Below are 23,173 nucleotides of genomic sequence, written 5' to 3' on the forward strand. Positions count from 1 at the left end.
TGATCATCATGACTGCACAAAGGATAAATTTGGATGGAGTCCAGGAACTGATCATGTACTGCTGCAGTCTCAGAACATGTATACAGACATACTGGATAATCAGTTCACAAGTGCTTCTGATGATATTAACAATAAAGAATACTCATTTGTGAATAATGCTTTTCTAGGAAAGCAAATTCCTTTGATGTCTAATCTCAAAGGGACACAGCCTTTGGAATCGGCGCTGACTCATACTCTAGAATCCCAAATTGCACAGCTTGCTAACTTCTCAACAATAAAGCTTTCTACATCTTCAGTCTCATATATTCTTCTAAGCGACCCTAATCAAAATTCATTTAACTCAAACTCTTTGTGGATGAGAGAGTTAAATGTGCAAACAGAGCCGCTGAATGAAAGCTATCTAACTGAAAATGAAAAACAATTAGCAGAAGATCCAAAAAGCAAACTTATCTCTTCCATTCTGCTAGCTCATGTAGATGGTGATGTGGATCATGGAAGCAATAATTCTACTGCACCTGCAGTTTTAGCAAAAGAATCAATTCAGAAGGTAAAACACTTTTCTGCCCAGCATCCTAACAACACAGGGTTGTCACCTTTAAATCCTAGTAACATTCAGGCTACAGATTTGCCCATGTGGATAGTTTCCACATCTTTTGAAGATTACTTGGATTATGAAAAAGTGGAATACTCCTCTTCCTTTTTGGAATCAACAGTGGTTTCAGTAGTTACCAATACAACAGATCAATTATTTTCATATGTTGAACATATTAATCATTTTAATGAAAACATTTTGAACAGCACAGAATTAATTACTGGAGCAACATCCCATCGTCCCATCTTACATCCCCAAAGTTCAGCTTCAGTGTCAGAAACTGAAATGTCACCTCATGAAAAACCGCTGGCGAATGTACTGAACGTAGCAAGCCAAAGTATCACACCCTACACAACTCTGCATCCCAGTACCAACTCTCCCAAATCTGTTTTGTCTTGTTTTTTATGTAACTCCTTCATTGACTGGGGCTGCTCGTGTGGACCTGAGGTCAACCACAGTATGTCAAAATATGAAGCTAGATGTTGAGAAAAAAAATCATTCCATCTGCTGTATTTTGTAGAATGGATTTAGCAAAAGCTGGAGCTAGATTAGACTCATATGTAGTATAAGCTTTAAAGTAATTGAACTAGATTAGGAATGCATTTATGGTATTTAAAAAAAATGATTGTAGTATATCACTTTAGCATGCCACTTCAGATCATAGCCGACTCATTTACTAACCAACAATTCTGAGGAGACTTCTATGACAATTAATCAAATGTCATTGATTTGCCAATTCTATCCACTGGCATTATTTAGCTGTATTTCTGTACTGTTTTTTCAGTGACAGCAAGGGCATTAAGTAAAATATAGAAAGTGTGCGGTATGTTCAAGTGAGGGGAAATGTGTGTCAGAATAATCCCTTGCTGTATGTTGGTATTCGCATTGCGCTTCTTTCCTGTACCTCACACTTGATCCAGGGATCCACCCCTTGGAATCTCTATACACTTTCCTCCACTGCCACTCTTGTTGATCAGTGGGGAATGAAAGGAATAGGAGATGCATACAAACTACTGCAGCACTATATTTTTTGTTTGGGCTGATATAGCTTTTTTTAACAATTATTTTTATTTTAGTACCTGTCCAGAATATATATGAAAAATGTGAAAAATATTCAATATGGGCTAATGTTTTTAAAAAAATCGCATTGAAGCTAAAATGTTTTGCTTTTTAAACTGGGAATGGGCATGTTGTAACTATTGCTCATCTTCCATAATTTTAAAGAAGAAAATTTATCATTGCTTGGAACAAAAATGTTCAGATGTTGTCATTCTATAGTCTCCTGAGGATGGCAAAGATGCTATCATCTTCTATACTAACTTTACTGAAAATGTTGTCATTTGCTATCTGGTGGTGGATATTAAACCCTTTACCTCTGCTCCTTATTATAGATTAGAGCTTTCCCATTACATTAATTTAAAATATATTTACTGTATTTTCAGCCAATTTAAGTATAAAATTCCCTTTCACTAATATGGAAATAGGATTTACTCTGAGAAGTGTTTCACTCATCACTGAGGGATCACATGCGCACATGTCAAAATACATGGCATGATGGAAGATCAGTGCTGTGAGGTCTTGCAAACACCCCAATGAGCATTTATACAAAACTTTGGAAGCAGATTGGTTACAATAGGGTGACAATAACAATCATATATGAGAAGAATGCTCTTTGAATAGCATTATCTGTAGCTGTTACAGCTTTTATAAAGGAACAGCTTAGCAATTTACTGTGGTTCTGGGATGAAGATACAGCATGATATGGCAGTGACAAAGGATTCAAACTCACATGAGTGGGCTCTTTCTCCAGTTCTTGTCACCTCTCCTGTGAAGGGCTACATTTCTGTTCATCTTCCTCACCTGAAAGCTAATCAGGACAGCAGAAAGTTTACTTCCTTGCTTGCTATGTCAGAACAATGAATGTAGACATTGACATATATCTGATGGGCTCATGGTTGAACTGGATTCGGTCCTCTGGCTGCTGTTGTTTTGGCATGCTTTGAAATTCAGTACCTATAGCATGGAGAGAGACAGGGATACAACAGAGAGATGGAGATTAATAGGTACACCTGTAGCTCATCTTCCCCATGCTTCATGCACTGGAACTATTGCGTTCAAATGAAACTCACCTGACTAGGATTCAGTCCCAAACTATAACACCAGACCCACTTTTATTTGTTGCCATATATGCCCGGTTTTCACATCCCTCCCTCCTTCCATCTAGTCTAAGTAGACCTGTTTAGAATTGGTCTGTATATCACTGATAGAATAGTATAGGTATTAGCAACTGTGCTTGTAACCATGTACATTTGGAACAAGCACTTTGCACACTGGTTTTCAACTGATGGGTTGCCATTTACAACTGGGCCATGCTCTGACCCACAGCAGGTTGCATCAGTGATACTACCATCATTTGAAAACTTTGAAAGCTTAGCAATTTATTGTGGTTTTGGAATGAAGACACAGCACTATATGGCAGTGACAAAGGCCCACTCATGTGAAATTTGTTTTAGTAGAAAACTCTGCTCAAGTTCCTAGAATCATAATTTTTACATTAACATAATAGACCAAAATTAGGCTTGAATTTATTCATAATGCTTATTATTATAGAACATTTAACCTATCACATAAGATCAAATATATGTTTTTTAGATACAGTCACTGACTAATTTATTTTGGTTCAGACTCATGGTGTTAAAAGTTCAATGCTACATCACCAGACTCAGAACTGGAAGAGTGACCACATCAAAAACTGGATCTGTGTCAAGCAGTATTTTTACCACGAGATATTAAATCTCAATCAATCTAGTTCATGGTATGAGTAGTCAATACTAGGGATGCCATGAATTTCTCAGTAAATCTGTTCAGCACTTAAACTTATCTTGTTCTTCACTCATAATCAGACTGTGAGCCAAAAAGTTTAGATGGCATTGAGCAATTCTTGGTTAGAAGCCGACTTACAGCTGATAGGAAGTTCAGCTTGAAGTCCAGGTCTGACCCCACCCACTCAGCAAAATAGCTACACAGTGAAGTTGCAAAAAGGGAAACAGAAAGTTTCTCTTGCCTCTTTTCCAAGCTGGGTAGAGACAGATACAAAGCTTCTGATTTCTGCTTAGCAAATGGCAGTGGAGAAAGCTTGTTTCTTTCCTTTGCTCTGCAGCCTAAGCCGACAGCTTAGGGTGGGGAGAAGAAAATAAAAATCATCTGGGCTTCTAATAACCCTCCACACATACACCAAGACATAAATGTGCTGCTTCTCAGACAAAATTTTCTCAGCAGATGAGAAGTCACTTCCAGCTGATTTCCTCATCAGCTGGGAGTCAGCTTCTGGAGGCGGCAAGTAGCCTGCTCTGTGAATACACATAAACAGGTTGTGAAGAACAGGACACAAATTGTTCAGCTGTCAATGAATTGACTGCCTAAGTACCATTGGCAAGCAGGAAGTCAGCTGAACCGACAGTGCTTAAGCATCCTTAGTCAATACAGAAATCAAATATGTCACAGTTTGGGAAGTAAACAGACTCCCACAAAGCCCCAGCGTAGAATTTAATATACCCTTGCAGTGCAACCCTATGCAGAGTTAGTCCAGTCTAAACCCATTAACTTCAGTGGACAGACTGAAGCAGCTCTGTGTAGGACTGCATTGTAAATTAATATCTGAAACCATTTTTTAAACATTTGCTTTGCTGACCACTTTTAATTGGTGCAGTGTCAAAGATCCTAGTGCGCTACAACCGTCTTTGCAATCAGCCCTGCATAAGATCATAAAAAGTATCCCCAAATGGGAGTTTATACATTCTGCTTTTGATTCTGACAGAGATTTGAATCTTCATTCACCCAAACTTCCCCTGCATATTATGAGGTTTATTTGCGCTTTAATGTGACCTGATTGAATTACCTACACACTTCATTATGCTAAATCTTTATTTTCAGAACCAGCCAGTTTTATCAGCTGTTATAAAGTATGTGTCTTATAACCTTTGATATGCCTTTTTAATGGCTAGGGGGACTGTTCTACAGAATTGCTATTACTGTCTACAATTACAACCTCGATGAAGAGTTCAAAGTGCAGAGTACAGTTGCAGAATGGGTAAGTTCGTATATGTTCTAAGGATCTTCCGTATCTTTCTACACAGTGCTATGCTTGCATCATTAGATTTTACAGGTAGCATTAAATTATAGAAGATATTTACTAGTCCAGACTTTAAGATTCTTTGCGCATGTACATTTGCGTATGAGTGTCTGCATGCAAGGGAAGTTCTTCTACTTCCTGTGTATGAGATAGTTAATCATATCTTTTAAAAAATGGAATCTAACAAACTATATTAAACTTGAGCTATAGATAGCTGCAATCCTACACCTTCTATAAAAATTTATATTGCATAGTGATTCCTTTGCACCAATGGTAGGCTGCCACGTGCATAACCTGACACTGATAGGATGCTACCAGAGCAATGGAAAAGGGATAAATTTGGTGGCGTGGGGAAGGAGTAGGTCTTAGCTGGAATCTTGTGATTATGCAGAGGTTGCTTCTGTCCCTGCTGTTATGGTTATCCCCATGTTCTCTTTGCATTCCCAACTGAAATAGATCTCAGATTCAAACCTTATGGGGGGGGGGAATCAACATAGATTATCTTCCCAGCCCCGTACTTTTCTTTCACCAAACTACTAACCCTGATGTCTTTGCTATCTCATTACCATCTTCTCCATCTAGTAGCTTTAAAAAAATGTAGTACACAGACTGTTGGTGTCTTATGGTGGGAAGGACGGTGTTTCAACAGCCTCCCTCATAGAAACCTCATAGTTTTAGAGACTCCATCCATTCCCAAATAATGACCGAAGCTAATGAAATCTTTATAAGATTTCACTAGAGGAACACTTGTTCTTGTTCAGTTTCTGTCTTCAAGGGCACTTTGTCTCCATAATCAATTATCTCAATCCATTCTGCTCCATTTTATAGGGTAATAGGATCCATAAAGGTTATCTCAAGGTTAGTATTGTACAAAAGGGGAAACCACTTTTATGGCTTGTGTTATTTGCATTGCCCTTGCTGATCAAAAGTTTAAGGTGTCTTCTGTGGTATAATGGGATTGTGGTGTAATAGGGTCGAGGAGGCATACCAATGGTGTTATCTCAATGCAACATCCTCTATAAGTTTGTAAAATCCTTGCGTTCTGACTTGCTATATTCACGAAGCATGCATTCTGTGCTTTAACTTTCCAGCATATCTGGCTATCTTTGACTTTGATCAAGGCAACATTGTAATTTCTTCTCACAGGGTCCTAAAAAGCTGATCCAAAATTATTGTTGTCCTGTAGCAATGCAATAGTTTGAAGTGAAGACAAAACAAGGTATACCTTCATTCCATATAATGTGTAATTTTCTACATCGTTTTCTTTCTATTTTTCAGCTAAATCACACTTTTCAGAACTGGAATTACACTGTGTATGTGGTCAATATCAGGTAAATATCCAATATCACTGAAAAGCAAAGACATAGTTAACATGTTGAATGGGAAATTCTTTATTTTTGCTCATGCTTATGCCTCTTGCCTTTGCAGTATTATTCAATCGAGCACTGTGAAGGAAGGTCTGAGGAAAAAGAGAAACTTAGATCCTCAAAGGTAAAATTGTAATAGATGGTGGTGACCATTGCTCAAATGACGTGGGTAATTTTGTTAATTTTATCGAGTGTTGAAATACCATTTTTGTCATATATCCAGCTAATCCGTTCTCTCAGCTCAAGCACTTTGCCCTAATATATGCTTAGCTGATGGCAGCATGAGAGGGGTATCCCCATGGTTTCTCTGAATAGGGCTCTTAGATTTGATTACAGTAACCATATGAGTGAGCCTAACTACCTGGTTTGTTTCCAGCTTATTGTTTCCTAGCTGGTAGGGAAGTGAAGGGGCAATTCTTGGATGGGAAGGAATGGTGCAATTGGCTGCATAAATATAGTGCCTGTATTCAGTGGCCTCCTTTACACGTACACACATTGGTACAGTTAGGTAATTTTAGACCCTGGACATGCCTCACCCCTGCCCCTCTTCATCATGAGACCTAACTAATTTGAGAAATACTGACGTTCATACTTGTTTGGCTCAGAGTATAAGTTTTCCAGCTGCCAAATATCTCACTGGCTAAGATGGTAAATCTGAGTGAATGAAAATTCTCACCCACAGTGTATCTGCTTTGAATGATGTGGTGGGGGATGGCCAGGAGGAGAGGAAAATATTCCAATTTCATTCTTTATTTCCCCACTTTCTCCCCTCCCCTCTTCTATGCATACTGGAAATGCCAGTATCTAACTCAGAGCAGATCTGAACAATTTTGTCTGCAAAGTAATTGGCAAATTGATTACAGTGAGTTGTCATGCAATCAGAGTCCGGTTTTCTGTGGCTGTGATGTAAAAGCCCCTGAACCACACGAAAAAGCTCAGCTGGATGATTATGATCAGACACAATGGTGGTGGCAAAATATTGCCTTTTCACGACCATTACTGGTTGATGTGGTTAAAGTGGTAGGCACTCTGGGTAGTAGTGACCATATAATCTTGGAATTTTGGGGAAATCTTGGGGAAAGGAAAAACTGTACATAGTCAGACATATAGGATGGACTTTAGGAGAGCAAATTTTAACAAACTTATGCTGGGTAGAATCCCATGGTCAGAAATACTTAAGGAGAAGGGAATTCAAGAAGGGTGGGAGTTTCTTAAAAATGAAATACTGAAGGCGCAATCACAAACCATTCCTATGAGAAGGAAAAATGGGAGGAGCCCAAAGAGTCCAGGGTGGCTCCATAAACAGCTTTTTAAAGATTTGAGAAATAAAGGAGACTTATGTAGGAAGTGGAAGGAGGGCCTTAGAGGAATAAAAACAAATAAGTAGGGCTTGTAGGGAGAGTGTTAGGAAATCTCAAGCTCAGTATGAGCTTAGGTTAAGGGTTCTTTTCCTATGTACAGAGTAAGAATAAGAACAAGGACATGATAAGCCCATTGCATGGACCGGAAAGTGAAATTGTAACAGGAAATGAAGAGAGGGCAGAACTTCTCAATTCCTACTTTTCCTCAGTCTTTTCTTGCGAGGGAAGCTGTGCTCAACATGGCATAAACAGAACACATGATGAGGGACGGGATTTGCATCCTAGGATTGGCATTGGGGTAGTGCACAAACACCTAGTTTCTTTAAATGAAACAAATTCCTCAGGGCCAGATGAATTGCATCCAAGGGTACTCAAAGAACTTGCAGATGTAATTTCTGTCCATTATTTTTGAGAAGTCTTGGAGAACAGGTGAGGTGCCAGAAAATTGGAGGTGGGCAAATGTTGTCCCCATCTTCAGGAAGGGGAAAAAGGAGGATCCGGGTAACTACCGACCCATCAGGTTGATGTCTATACCAGGAAAAGTTCAAACACATTATCAAATAATCAGTCCTTGAGCATTTACAAAGGATGGATCTGATCACTAAGAGCCAGCACAGGTTTCTCAAGAATAAGTCATGTCATACTAATCTTATCTCCTTTTTGATCCTTGCTGGATCAGGGGGATGCTGTAGACATAGTTTATCTTGATTTTAGTAAGGCTTTTGATAAGGTTCCCCATAATATTCTTGTTGACAAATTGGGAAAATGTGGTATAGATCCTATTTCTGTTAGGTGGCTCTGTAACTGGTTGACAGATCACACCCAAAGAGGGCTAGTTAATGGTTCCTCATCTACTTGGAGAGAAGTGACTAGTGGAGTTCCTCAGGGATCTGTCCTGGGCCCTGTGTTGTTCAACATCTTTATAAATGATTTGGATAAAGGAATAGAAGGGATGCTTATTAAATTTGCAGATGATGCTAAATTGGGTGGGGTATCAAATACGGTCGAAGACAGAGCCAAGATACAGGATGATCTTGATAGGCTGGAGAATTGGGCTAAAAATAATAAAATGCACTTCAGCAAAGATAAATGTAAAGTTCTGCATTTAGGTAGGAAAAATCAAATGCATAATTATAGAATGGGGGAGACTTGTCTCAGCAGCAGTGTGTGCGAAAAGGATCTTGGGGTCTTAGTAGACCAAACACTGAACATGAGTCAGTAGTGTGATGCGGTAGCTAAAAAGGCAAAAGCGATCTTGGGCTGTATCAACAGAAGTATAGTGTCCAGATCACGCAAAGTGATGGTATCACTTTACTCTGCTCTGGTTAGACCTCACTCAGAGTATTGTGTTCAGTTTTGGGCACCGCAATTTAAGAAAGATGTAGAGAAGCTGGAACGTGTCCACAGGAGGGCAACAAAGATGGTGAAGGGTCTGGAGACCAAGTCCTATGAGGAAAGGTTGAAGGAGCTGGGTATGTTTAGCCTGAAGAGGAGAAGACTGAGAGGTGATATGATAAAATCATCTTCAAGTACTTGAAGGGCTGTCATATAGAGGATGGTGCTGAGTTGTTTTCTGTTGCTCCAGAAGGTCGGACCAGAACCAACGGGTTGAAATTAAATCAAAAGAGTTTCCGTCTAGACATTAAGCAGAATTTTCTAACAGTTAAAGCAGTTCCTCAGTGGAACAGGCTTCCTCTGGAGGTGGTAAGCTCTCCTTCTGTGGAGGTTTTTAAGAAGAGGCTAGATGGCCATCTGATTCTATTACCTTAGGCAGATCATGAGAGGGAGGGCACATTGGCCATCTTCTGGGCATGGAGTATGAGTCACTGGGGGTGTGGGGGGGGAGGTAGTTTGGAATTTCCTGCATTGCACATGGTGTTGGACTAGATGGCCCTGGTGGTCCCTTCCAACTCTATGATTCTGTGATTCGATGATTCCTGCAACAGAATAGGTTCTACTATGGGCTCTATGCTGTGTTTGCTTTGTGTTTTCTACCAGCGACATTCAAGCCATTGTACCTTCCTTTTCATCACCATCAGTTCCCTGGTAAACCAGGGAGACTGTTTGGCTCTGCCTGGGGGGAGAGGGTATTTAGGGGCAATTGTGTCAACAGCCTGGGCCGTTTCCCTATTCAGGACCTCAGTGCAATCAGCATCAGCCAAGGTGGCAGGAAACCATCGGGATCCATCAGGTGCTTGTAGTCCACCACTCCTATGAAGGGAGGAGGAAAAGCAGAAGGTCTAAACTCTGTCAGAGAATGAATAACCTGTCCATGACAAGGGAGTAAGCTTTATCTCCCCCACCTGCAGATTGCCATCTCTATCAGTATAATAGACCAGATCCAGTGTATGCCCTACTAAATGTCTGGAGCCAGTAATTACTTGGGACAGGCCCATGGTTGTCATGGAGGTAATGAAGTCCTGAGCCACTGCTGACAGCTTGGCCCCCGCATGGAAGTTAAAGTCACCCAAGACCACCAGTCGTGGGGGCTCCACCAGCATGCCCGAGACCAGCTCAGCTAGCTCAGGAACAGCTGGGCAGTGGGGCAGACAGTACATCGGCAGAATCCCAACCCTGTCCCAGTCACCCATGCTCAAAACCGGTAGACTATTGGATGAGGCATCTCAATAGATCAGGGGTGGGGAACCTTTTTTCTGCCAAGGGCCATCTGAATGTTTATTACATCATTTGCAGGCCATACAAAATTATCAACTTAAAAATTAGCCCCTCCTGGGGGGAAAGGGTTAACACAGTTTCTTGGGTGGTCCTAGCAGCTCCATAGCTAATGACTCTTTTGCAAGGGGGAAAAAGGTTCCTTTTCTCAGCAAAACAAACTCACATCTGCCTTGAATAGAGGCTATTCCTGTCCGCGGGAGGGGGCAGATCACCAGTCTTAGATCCTTCTGAGCTAGAGATCTGCCAGGACCCACGAAGGGCCAGACCAAACGATTTCGCCGGCCTTAAACGGCCCCCGGGCCTGACGTTCCCCACCCCTGCAATAGATGGATGGAATCATGATAGACCACCATGACCCTACCTTCCTGCCTTACTGGCCTAGCCTGCTGCTTCACAGAGAAATCTGGAGGTCCCAGCAGGGACAGATTCATCCTGCCAGGTCTCTGTAATACTTGGCAGACCAGCCTCTCCATCCAGGATTAAATCCTGAAATGCTGTAGTTTTTCCATTTACTGACCTGCCATTCAGCAGCTGGATCTTAAAACCAAGGGGGTATGTGAAGGAGCCAGTCAGTTCCAGAGCAGCATGGGAAGAAGAAGTTGCTTCATCTAGTACTTCCAAATAATTTCTTTGTCCCTCTACACTTCATTGTTGGCCAAAAATTTAAATAGTCCCATTCTTTCATCCTCCCAATAATGAAATATAGATCACTAAACATTTCAATTGTTGAAACAACAGGCGATGTGGCATGGAATATAAAACCTCCCAGAAAAACAGGGAAAAAAATGCTCATCTTACAACACTCAGCAATCAGCATGAAAGCAAAAGCAATAGAAAGCACGCACCTCTCACAGAGTACTAACTATGCATTCTGGTGAAAGACATATGAATGCAGAGTCTCAACATGCTTATTGTTATCTGCACCTGGAAGAAGTAATGTGACTGCAGAGTGTATTCATTTTAAAAAGCTTGTTATTAGCTAAATAAAAAAGGAAAAATATAGTCAGTTTCTCTTTTAATATTTGCATATGTTTAATTTTTTCATCCCAGTAGCTCTCCATTTCCCAATTAGATCAAATGGTGTCCACTGGAGAGCAAAGAGGAAGAGATTGTTCAGATCTGTTAATGGTGGTCGTGACTTGTGTTTATGGCAGTCCTCTGTCTCTGTACCTCATACACAGATACCACTTTCATCTGTATGGAATTAATTAATTGACCCCCTGCCCTTTTTGACATCACAGTAGTGCCGCACATTTCTGTTCCTGCTGCTGCTGCTTTTCTCTGAAAGACCCGCCAGATCCTAGGTGTAGGAATATGGCCAAGATTGGGTCATGTGGGTAAGAGACATGTCTTCCGAAGGGCTTTGCTGTTCCCCTTTGTGGATTCCCAATTTTATTTTTACCAACAGCTTTGCAGTTTTTGTAATCTGTAGCATTTTCATTTACCAACTCAATAAAATGTGCTTGCTCCTCCTACTTTACTGGATAATAATCTAGGCCCATTGTCTGTGTTTATTCTTACTATGAGGCATGGGCATTCTAACTACTGATTAACTAGTAACCCACTTAAATAAAAATAATCAGTCACATTTAACAAGCTGTTTAAAAATAATTTCCTAAAACTATTCTCTTAAAATGTAAAACACTAAAGCAAAAAGTCAGATTATGATTTTATTGCGTGTGATGAATTCAATAGGAATGTTGCCATCAGTTTTGATAGGAAGTTCTTACTTTCCTCCTACTTTGTTGTGTTATTGTTATAGTTCAAGAAAGGCAACATAAATTCTATAGCATGTATGACCCTATTGCTATATGGCAGCTCTTCAGTCATCTGGCCATTCTTGAGGGAAAGGAGAAAGATATGGCTCTTACATTACCGTATTTTTCGCTCCATAAGGCACACTTTTTTCCTCCTCAAAAGTGAGGAGAAATGTCTGTGCGTCTTATAGAGCGAATGTGCGCACAGAGCCTGCTGGGCGCGCTGGGAGGCGGCCGGGGAAAGCTGCCTCGCGCTGTTCCAGCGCGCCCAGCCGGCTCTGTGCTTCGCCCAGCCTGTTCTGTGCGCCTGCCCACCTCCCAGCTGGGAAACGGGGGCGGGAGCACAGAGCCGGCTTGGAGCGCTGGAACGACGTGAGCTTGCTCTGTGCACCCGCCCGCCTCCCATCTGGGAAGCTGGGGGGGGACACACAGAGCCGGCTTGGCGCGCTGGAACAACGGGAGCCGGCTCTGTGCGCCCGCCCGCCTCCCAGCCCACTCTGTGTGCCTGCCCGCCTCCCAGCTGGGAGGACGTGAGGAAAATATTTTCTTGGTGGGTTTAAACACTGTTTGTAGGTTATGTTTTTTCAAACGTTTCTCCATCCTATCAGTGACTCCTTTAATAAATGGCAAGAATACCTTTCCTATGGGAGACTGTTTTTCCTGAGTTTTCTGATTTTTGTTTGGTTTAATGGCCCTTCTGATTTCATTTCTGGAATAGCCGTTTGCTAGCAGTGCGTGATTTAGATGATTAGTTTCTTCCTTGAGAAACTGTGGTTCACCGATCCGTCTTGCACGGTCCATTAATGTTTTGATTATTCCTCTTTTCTGTCGGGGGTGGAGGTTGGAGTTTTTGTGTAAGTAGCGATCTGTGTGAGTTGGTTTCCGGTAGACCTTGTGACCTAACTGAAAGTTTGTTTTATGGATGACAAGGGTATCAAGAAATGGGAGTTTACCCTCAATACAACAGATTCTACGATCAGCAAAAGAGACCCCCTCACCTCTGCAGGAGTATATCGTATACCCTGCAGTTGTGGACAAGTTTACATCGGGACCACAAAACGCAGCATATGAACAAGGATAAAAGAACATGAAAGATACTGCAGACTTGGCCAGCCTGAGAAATCAGCAGTGGCTGAACATGGACTGACACAAACAGGACACAGGGTCTTATTCCAAGACACTGAAAGACTGGACAATTCTACCAACTATTTTGTCAGATTACACAGAGAAGCCATTGAAATTCACAAACATCAGCACAACTTTAACAGAAAAGAAGAGAGTTTAAGAATGAATAAGGCTTGGCTTCCTGTCCTGAAAACCTCCATACTAACAAAGGCTACAGTCCACAATAGCCATGCAGATTAGCCTTGGATTTCACACATTAACAGATCACTTCAGGATACAGTGGTTCCATATTAAAATACCACACCCTCATTAGCACATTATCTTGATACTTACAGGACAATGATTAGCACATTACCTTTGATACTTTTTGCAGGGCAATGATTCAGCTCAAACCCAACCCCTTTCTGACTATATATTACTCTTCCTACACACTTGACACTGAGAGACACTGTCCTTCAGTGTTTCTCCTCTGAAGATGCCTGCCACAGCTGCTGGCGAAACGTCAGGAAAGAAAATACCAAAACCACGGTCACACAGCCCGGATAACCTACAAGAACCAATGAACTCTGACCGTGAAAGCCTTCGACAATAGCTTCTTGACAGTTTCAGTGGCTATGCAGTACATTTTTTTGGAAACAGATGACGTTTGGAGAGGGTATTATATACATGAAAAATTAACCTCACTTTTGTACTTGGTCCAATCCATCATAACATCCCCATGTGTTTTGGCTTCTTTGGGTTTATTGAATAAATAAAATTATCCTCTTGGTATGTGTATCGCCTGTTCTTCTGAGTATGTGTTCCCACGCAGCGTTTCAAAGCATCATCTCCTAGGCAGCTAACATTGAGTGCCTAGGCAGTTTAAGAAAGTGACTAGTCCATCCCCATTTCTGTACTTAAATGAGAAGTATAAATTTTCTAAACAAATGAGTTCTGCCCCAAAACATTTTCCCCCACTTTAATAGTACCTGGAAAATGCTAGTGGGCCAGCGCCCATTCCAGTAGGTAGGAAGGCATAATGTTGTGTTGGTCATTCTGCCATGATGATTTAAACCCTCTGTTTCAAATGATCTAATGTAACTGGCCAAATTAGTTGCTTATAACTTTCAAATAACTTTAAAAACTACAAATGAGTTTTGGAAGGCTACAGCCTTGAGCAAGAAAAGAAATTTAGCTCTCACATTGCTGCTGTTTTTCTGTTCAAAATCACACACTCACACACGCTAATTTTCTCCTGGAAAAGATGCATGTATTACTATTACTACTAAAGACCAAAGGTGAAAGATAAAATCATTCTGTTTTTTTATGCAGCTGTAAAGTTTTTTTTGTTAATCTGTTGCACATATTTGCTTCACATAATTAACCAGAGGCTGTCAATAAGCTTCTGGATTGACTGACTGGTGGCCATGAAAAGGGCAGCAGGATCAATAATGTTTCCTCCTTCTATTAAGAGGATGGCTGTGGAAGCAATGATACCTCCCCTTGTCCTGATATGCTCTTGTACTCTAGACTTCTAGCAATCCTTTCTAGCAATGCTATCAAGGATCTTTTCTCAATTCAACCTGCAATGAAAGTTAAAGAACAGAAGACACAAGGGTAGATCCTGCCATTTTGTTCAGCTGTTAAGCCCTTGTCTGGCTGAAGGAGATCTGCCAGCAGAGCTTGTTACCCCCAGGAAGTCTCCTTCCACTGGAGGAAGACTCCATGCTTCGCTGAGCAAACTGGTTGGATACAGGTTCCACCTCTCAACATCTGTACGCCTCACTCTTTCCCAACTAACAGCCCAATGTTACTTTCAGGTATTTCATTTTCTTTTTTATCAAGTTTTTGGGAAGAAACTTTCATGATTATTTCCCAAGAGTGTAGATTAATAACTAAGAATATATGTGGGAGTCATGTACGTATTCAAGATTAAATTGCAAATGATAGAATTTTAATTTATTTAATCTTTTCTTGCTGGAAAGTCCATAAAGAAGCGTTTTCTTCCTTTATGTTTGGAGAATTCTATAGAGAAGATAACGTGATTCAGCGTTTCCTCATAAACCTTGTTTAAAATGTCATTCTGTTATTTCGCATGCTGATTGAGTAACTGGGTATATTTCTTTGCAGTCTTGAAGTCCGGGCTCTTTTGGTTTACAATTCTACAAATAATATCAGTTTAGAAGAAAGAACAATTCGGAATAAGCTTATAAGCAGCAATGATACAATGGGGAATGGCTTAAGACTTCATGAAGTATATGTTGATCCTGTTGGTAAGTATAGCGGCTTCCACTTGACAGTTATCTGTATTTTGTTTAATTAAAAAAATTCAACATACTTCTTTTCACAGTTCAATTTTTTTTTCAGAATTCTGTTTCAGATTATGCTGTTTCTTTAAACTGCTATTTATTTCTTTATTATGTTGCCTCTCCAGCTAAAATTCTTGTGGTGGCTTACAGAGTTAAACTTAAAGCAATGGGAGCCATAAATATTAAAAACCCAGTCTTAAATAAATAAAATTTATTTATTTATGTTATTTATAGTTTTCCTTTCTTACTGAGGCTCAAGGCAGATTACGCTATGTAAATGAAAGCAATCAATAGAATGACACATCTAAAGCAGTCTGATAGGACTAGGATGGAAGACATTTGAAATGGAGCTGTCATCTTAACAAAGTATAACAGCACATTCCTGACTTCTGAGGACGAAAGTCCTCAGGAGTCTAGGAAGACGCTGCACCGGCATTGGGGTCCTCCACACTGGCGTCTGGGCTACTTACGCCGGTTTGTGGGCGCTGCCATGGCAGTGCCGCCCCTGGACACCAGCGGGGCCTTCCGCCAGTGTCCCACTGGCGTAAAGGCCCACGCCGGTGTTACAGGGGTCATTCTGGCATCCCAGGAAGCGTTCCCGGGGCGTTTGTGGGGGAGGAGCTGCCTTTTGGCAGCTTCCTGCCCCCTTTTGGCCCTGGATGCTGGTGCCAAGAATGGCGTTGCTGCGCCTGCTTTTTAGCACCTGCCTTTTCTCTATGGGGTTAAAAAGCCCCATTTAAAATTTAAAAAGCCGCAAAAAGGCTTTTAAAATGTTTTCGGCGTGTGGGAAACCGCTTAGGAGGCACCGCAGCGGTGCCTCCTCCCTGCCGTCTCCGCACGCCGCCAGCTCAGGAGTGGGCTGAAAGTATTAAACATGTTGTATATAACACGATGTGTCAAACAATACAGGACATGGTAATACATACGTAGAAACAGTGCGTTTTGCTGGATCAATATGTTATAATATATCCCTATTACCTTTATAAAAATGCTCTCCTGAAGAATTCTGTTTGACATAGTTTGTGAAATGCCAGGAACATGGGAGCCATATTGACCACCACAGGCAGGCCATTCTACTGGTAGGGGCCACTACTGAGAAGGCACATGCACAGGCAGTTGTTTACCTAGTCCATTTGAAGGGTGGCTCTGGTCACATGAGCAAAGTTGTCAAGGGGGAGACACAGGTGGAGAGGCAGTCTTGCAGATATTAGGGTCAAAGAAGATAAAGGTTGATAACCCTTTAATATGTGGCAGCCAATAGCTTGAACTGAGTTCAGTAACTGATGGACAGCCAATGCAGTGACTGCAGAAAGGGTGCAGTATTCACGCTCCTGACAGTTACCAACTTGCAGCACTCTGCACCAACTGGAGTCTCCAAGTTGACTCATAAAACAATTCTCAGGCTAGATGCAAACTCTAAAAATGATTTTAAAAGATCAACCCCTTGAAAGCTTAGGTAAAAAAAAAAAAAATTTGGCCTGGCACCTAAAAGGCAGCAGGGTAGCATCCAGGCAAGCCTCAGTGGCAAGGGAATTTCACAGAAAGGCTCCACCACTGAAAAAGTTTTGTCTCTTTATAAAGCAAAAAATCAGAGTTTTGATAGCCCTGTTGATCTTACTGAAGAAACATAGAAAGTGTAACTAGACAAGTGAATCATTTTTATATATAGCTCTGGAACCAAAACTGTTGAGTCACATCAGTTCTTGTTCATGAAAAAAGTCACATTGCTGGAGAGGTATTTACTCAGCCATGGTGATGTCCATCTCTTTCTTTCACGTTGTGCTCTTTCTCTCTCTCTCTCAATCAGCCAACCCATTACCCAGCGCAGCCAGGTTAATATACAGGGGTGGCCAGGTTTCCGGCTACGACAAGCAACCTCCCTCCCCTATGCTCTGCCCCTGCTTGATGTGGCGGCAAGATAAAAAATGGAGAACAGGACAGTGACACTCAGTAAAACTGCCATCCTTTCCACAGAGGGAAACTGGCCTTGGATCCAACCCATCATCTTATTCCAATAAGCTCAAAGATTTGTCTGCCAGTACATTGTTTTCAGTTCTCCTGAAGTATATCAACTTAGACATGAGAGCAATTGACCCTGTTCTTCAATACCAAATATTCTGTAAAGATGAGCCAGCAGATTTCCATAAAGAAGCAATGCTCATTTTAGCACCAGTAAGCAGATTCATAACTAATTCATGGACAACATCCTTCACAATATGTTTAAAATAGCCAAGTGAAATCAACTTTGGAATAATAGTCACAACATAACTTGTTACTTCAAATTAGCCCACTTAGGTTTTTCTACCTACTTTATATTAGAGCTAAGCTTAGATCAGGCGATAACATCAGTTAAACAGAGAGTTAAGGACATTGGACAACAATTAGACTTGACTAGAACACCATCCTTTATTGCCTCAGCCACAACTAGATACCTGTTGGCGCCAGCCACATATTTGCTTTCCCTTGAAGCAAATAGACATAGAAGAGCATTCACACTTGCCAGATGCTCAGCATTGCCCTCAGCCTTACTAGAGGGTCGTTATAAAAAAAATCCCCAAGGCTCAAAGATTTTGTCTGTGTGGCAGTGGGCAGGTTGATACCACGGAACACATTTTACTGTTCTGCCCTCTTCATGAAAATGCTCGTGCTGAAATGATTTCTCCATTGTTGGTAAGATTTCCAGGCCGGGACTCAACGGATAGGGTCATAAGAACATAAGAAAAGCCCTGCTGGATCAGACCAAGGCCCATCAAGTCCAGCAGTCTGCTCACACAGTGGCCAACCAGGGTCGCGAAATTGTTAAGCAGCGAGAACCCTCAGGTTACAACTCAGGTTGCCAGATTTTGTGCTGTCTCTATGAAGCTTCATAGACCTCTGCTAGAATGATGTTATTGGTACTTGTTGCACTTTTTTCTACTCCATCCAATTTTATGTAAAGTGTTCTTAAAATTTATATAAATACGTCTCACTTTTAAAAAATCCTTTTTTATATTGTTCATTCAAGATTTATTGTTGTATAGTTTTTACTGGTCTGATTGTACCAATAAATATTATTATTATCCTGTTACTTCCTTAATTACAGCCAAAATGTCTTTAGTTGAACACAGCCCAGAAATATTTTAAAATCAGCACACTCCTTTCCACAATGCCATTAATTATCTTGTACATGAGTAAATTAGACATAGTCTATGCAGTGTCAAAATTCTCCCTTAAGGCAGATGACAAAAATGGTATGTTAATTTTTCTAGTTCTACCATTCCACAAGGCTACTAAAGGCCAGTTTTTTCTTGCATTTCGTATTAGGAGTACAAAGGGTCTCATCCAAACTTAAAGGTAGGCCATCAATTCTGCTCTTTAAACCAGATATCAGATTTCACTGTATTTTCAAATAACGAGTTATCATATAAAAGCCCATATTTTCTTTGATCAGAAAAAGCCACATTTCTACATTGTAGTTATTGGGAAAGGTGGTCTAATACCACCTATTCTATCCACCACTTGGCCATAAGGCAAATGTTTCATTTTCTACAAAATGTTTTAACACATGTAAATCAAAATCCTTCCCAAGTCTAAAATTAGCTATTTCAATTGGCTCTAAGATAAATTAATCATTATATAACATTGATAACAATGTGAGAGATCTGGAGTCAATACCAGGTTTAAACTTTTATCAGATATTTAAAACTGAAACAACCTAGGGGAATTTAATAAATTTCTTTTTCCAGGCCCTTTCCCAAAACCTCGTGTTCTGTAGCCAAGAACTCACCTGGATATAACCATTCCTGTAAGGAAGCCAATTTTGCCACCTGGATATTCATTTGTATGCCTCCCCACACATGTTAGATAACACATTATTTTGACATTCATTAAGGGAGGTTTTCTCTTCCAAATCAATTTCAGGGTTAGTTTTGCCATAATCCAAGTGCCTTAGCATTAACCCCCATCTATAAAATTAATGTATAATATTCAGAGGGTGTTTGATGGAGGGTGTTTGATGGAGGGCTGTGCTTTTAAATTGTTTTAATTTGTGCATATATTTTTTAATAATCTTTGTTTTAATTTATTTCGCCCAGGCTTTAGACCATTTTTTGCATTGTTTTCTAATTCAATCCTACAGCATTCTTTATTGTGTGCCTTATGCTGTGTAATTGAATTGTTTTCTATATTTTGTAATCCATCGAGGCAGCCCATTCCTGGGGGGGGGGGTGCAGCGGCAGCCAGAGGCGGCGCTTCCGCCACACCTCCTCCAGAGCAGCTTGCTCCCAGTGCAGCAAACCCAAAAAATAATATAAAATTATTGTTCTGGAAAAAAACACGTGGAAGTCCCCATAGAGTTCCTTGGGTCTGCGCCACAATTTTGCAGGCATATCTCAGCACCTGCAAAATGGCATGTTTTCAACCTGAAAGGGCTTAGGAAGCTTCCTAAGGGCAGCTCTGCCCCTGGGAACGCCCCTTGGGTTCCTGCATGGCCTCTTATGCTGGGATAACACTGCTGGGGAGGCAGCACGGCGCCCAGGGGCTGCTGTAAGTCACCCTACGTTGGCGTCTGTGCGACTTTGCACAGCGCAAGTGGCACAGACGCCTGTGTAGGGGTCATGCTGACTCCTGTGTGGCTCCACCCCCTCTTTAGGATTGCACAGTAAGTCTCAGTGAGAAAGGCAGACTATAAGCAGATAAATTATACTGCTTTTCTTTCTAATGGTAAAAATATAGAGCTAACATACTTCAGTTATACCTTTCCATTCAAGTATCAGTTCATCTTTACTGATAGAAGCAGCCATGTGCAGGCAAAAATGGCTTAGTATAAAGAGAATGTGTGTATCAAAGGAGGCTGATTTAAACAATGTTTATTTATTTTTTCTTATTCGTTTGGATTATGTTTGATATTGTAGAGAAATGCATGGCAGGGAAAGCCCCTGAAAATTATTTCTGGCCAGAAACCCGACCAACAGTGACCAACTTCATATTATGTCATGGCAGCTCCACCCAGATTGCATCCAGAACATGGTAGGAGTTCAAAAATCATAATGGTTAAGTCCAAACTAATGGTAACACTGAGAAGAAGTTGTGGGGGAATTGATTTGGGGCTGTGGTACTGGGAGAGTTGCCCCTGCTTTACAGTGTCTATTATCTGTGCTGGGGATAGATATGTCGTACCATGGCTAATAGATTATGTTAGAGGGGACAATTTCATGGAATTATCATGAGGAAAATGGGTACCCCCCCCCCCCAAGCATCCCTGGCCTGATCCAATTTTAGGGACCCACAGTTGCTTTTTACCATTAAAGAAAATGAGAGGAAATGGAACAATAAATATTGCCCATACAATATAGTTTGCTCTCTTTTGAAAATACAAAGTATTCCTTCAGTGTACTCCTACGAACACTTTCCTAGGGCTAAGCCCCACTTGAGTAGACTTCAACAGAATTCTGAGTAGACCTGCTTAGGACTGCACTGTTAGCACACTATAGAGGCAGTGGTATGTTCTGTTTTGGCATTTCTTGTCAGGTTTCTGCAAGTGTTGTAGAAACAGAGAAATGGAGTGAAGAATGCCTTATGTTAGAATAACAAAAACAATTTTATGATAACTTAAATGCATTGATTGTGGCTTCCATGAAGTCTTACATTTAGCTGGCTGAGCTATGCACAAAGCTACAAACAGCAGAAATACCTTGCCATCTCAAGCCGGACTTAAGGTACGGTGTGATGGGCTGGGTGGATGGAATGGGAGTGATGCAGCGGCAAAATGTTACAGGAGTTGAGAAGGCACTCCAATTAGGGTTTGAATTGTGAAGAATTATTTAGGAGGAGTGCGTAACTGATTAAAAAACTGTGCTGTCTAAACAATGTAGTAAATTTTTTAAAAGCCTATTTTATTGCTCTTTATAGTTTTCTAGATCGACAAAATTTCACATCATTCTGGGGCCCTCCTGACCTGAGAAACTGCTCAGGCAAGTGTTTTAGTACATACTGAATGATAAAGAATGTTGTTTGTTGGGTTACACATTTATTGCTGCTCTCTCATACTTCCTCTGGTACTCTCCTGGAAAAGTATAGTTATGTTTAATTAATTAATTTACTTCCTTTATACCCCACCTTTCTCCCCAGTAGGGACCCAAAGCAATTTACATAGTTCTCTTTTATCCTCACAACAACCGTGTGAGGTAGGTTAGATTGAGAGAGCAAAGTTCCATGGTAAAGTGGGGATTTGAACCTGGATCTGCCAGATCCTAATCTGACATTCTGACCACTACATCACACTGGCACTACTCTGCTAGAGTCTAGGATACAATTAGTAATAGTTCTCCATTGATTTCAGAAACTTTCATTGTTTGCCTAATGCTAAATTCTTCTTTTTATTTTTTTTACTGTGTTTTTTGTTTTGTGTTAAAGCCATCTCAGATGCCATTATAGATAGAAAAGTGGGATATAAATGTTGTGAATAAGCAATTAATAAATCAGTATTGCTACAAACTAAAGTTGTAGCAAAGTTGCTCTAATTTCAACTGGTCAAGTACATGAAGCTGGTTGCAAATTTATAAACTAGATCAGGATCAGTACCTAAATCAATACCTTTTCAGTACAACAAATTTTCATTTATTCCATAGCACAATTATTTGCATTTTAAATTTAATTGAAATTGACCATTTCTTTGGTTCTTGTGGGGGCACTAAAGGTTTTGTTCTATTCTGTTCCCCTTCAGAAAATGCAGCTGATATAGCCAATCAGCTGTTGAATCTCACTGGAGAAGGGCAGCAGTTGACTTCAGACAAAGTTAATGATGTTGTCCAGAAGCTTAAAAAAATTGTGAATGATGAGGAAATTGATGAGTCTTTGGGTTCTACTGTGGTCACAATCTTTTCCAATATTCTGACCAGTTCTGACAATGTTTTGGCGGCAGCATCTTCTGAGTAAGTGTTTTTTTTAGAAAGGAAAGACAATAAAGAAAGTCTGAGAATGTTTAAACTGCAATTCTAAGATGAGCTACATGCTTCTAAGATTGCACTGTCTATAGACAATCTGTTATTTGAAAACAAATTTGGTAGTGCACAAAGGGCCCATAATCAGTATAACGATTTCTGTGTATTGTGGTATTCACTTACCCCAAGTAAGATGAATAAATAATAATTTCTTTTCAAATATACTAATTGGGAAATCACAGATTCGAGCATATTCATCATTTTGAGGTAAGGGAAAGTTGATGTTAGAAGAAATAAAAAAAGGAGTAAAAGTGATAGGGTTGGGTTATGCTCTCATGTTCCCAGAACATCACTACACAGAGCTCAGTATTAACTGAAGTATTGGTTTCAGAGGGTAACTTCATTGGTCAGCACTGGAACTGCTAGATTCAAGTCCAATAGCAGCTTAGAAACCAACAAGGTTTCAGAGTAAACTCTTGAGAGTCAAAGCCCACCCCCATTAGAAATCTAACAAAGGGAGAAATTTGACTCTTGAAAGCTTAAACCCCAAACAGGGGCGGGTCTAGTATGAAACTAATGAAGTTTAAGCTTTAGGGGCCCTAATCCTGGAGGGGCCCTGAAGCAACTTTTTGTTTTTAATGAGTGAATTTTTCAACAAAATGATGGCTTTGTGTTTGTTATTAAAATAAGGCTGTTTTTGTGATAGAATCATAAGCCAATGGATTGAAGAACTTAATATTGACCTTAGAATATGCTCTAATACCCCTTTGATATGGCCAAAAATGTTCCTGTAACTGGTCAAATTTCAAAATTTTCTTGGGGGCTTACAGCGCCCGAACCCCCACCTGTATGGGCTTGATAAGCTCGCCAGAATCTATTCATGGCCTACATTTTGGCAGCTGGAACCTTGAATCCTTCATTGGTGCATGGCTTAATAGTTCTATCGCTCAGCCCT

At 40.6% G+C, this 23,173-nt stretch overlaps 1 protein-coding gene across 1 annotated transcript in view; it reads left to right on the forward strand.

Annotated features, from left to right (window-relative positions):
- Nucleotides 1–23,173, forward strand: part of ADGRG6 (adhesion G protein-coupled receptor G6) — a 131,480-nt gene that overhangs the window by 53,669 nt on the left and 54,638 nt on the right. The window contains exons 6-12 of the mRNA XM_056852758.1: nt 4,597–4,682; nt 6,003–6,055; nt 6,153–6,215; nt 15,120–15,262; nt 20,191–20,305; nt 21,188–21,249; nt 22,002–22,209. Of these exons, the coding sequence (XP_056708736.1) occupies nt 4,597–4,682; nt 6,003–6,055; nt 6,153–6,215; nt 15,120–15,262; nt 20,191–20,305; nt 21,188–21,249; nt 22,002–22,209 (730 nt within the window). The remainder of the gene's footprint in view (nt 1–4,596; nt 4,683–6,002; nt 6,056–6,152; nt 6,216–15,119; nt 15,263–20,190; nt 20,306–21,187; nt 21,250–22,001; nt 22,210–23,173) is intronic.

Source organism: Euleptes europaea, chromosome 7, assembly GCF_029931775.1.
Source record: "Euleptes europaea isolate rEulEur1 chromosome 7, rEulEur1.hap1, whole genome shotgun sequence".
NCBI classification, from domain to species: Eukaryota; Metazoa; Chordata; class Lepidosauria; order Squamata; family Sphaerodactylidae; genus Euleptes; species Euleptes europaea.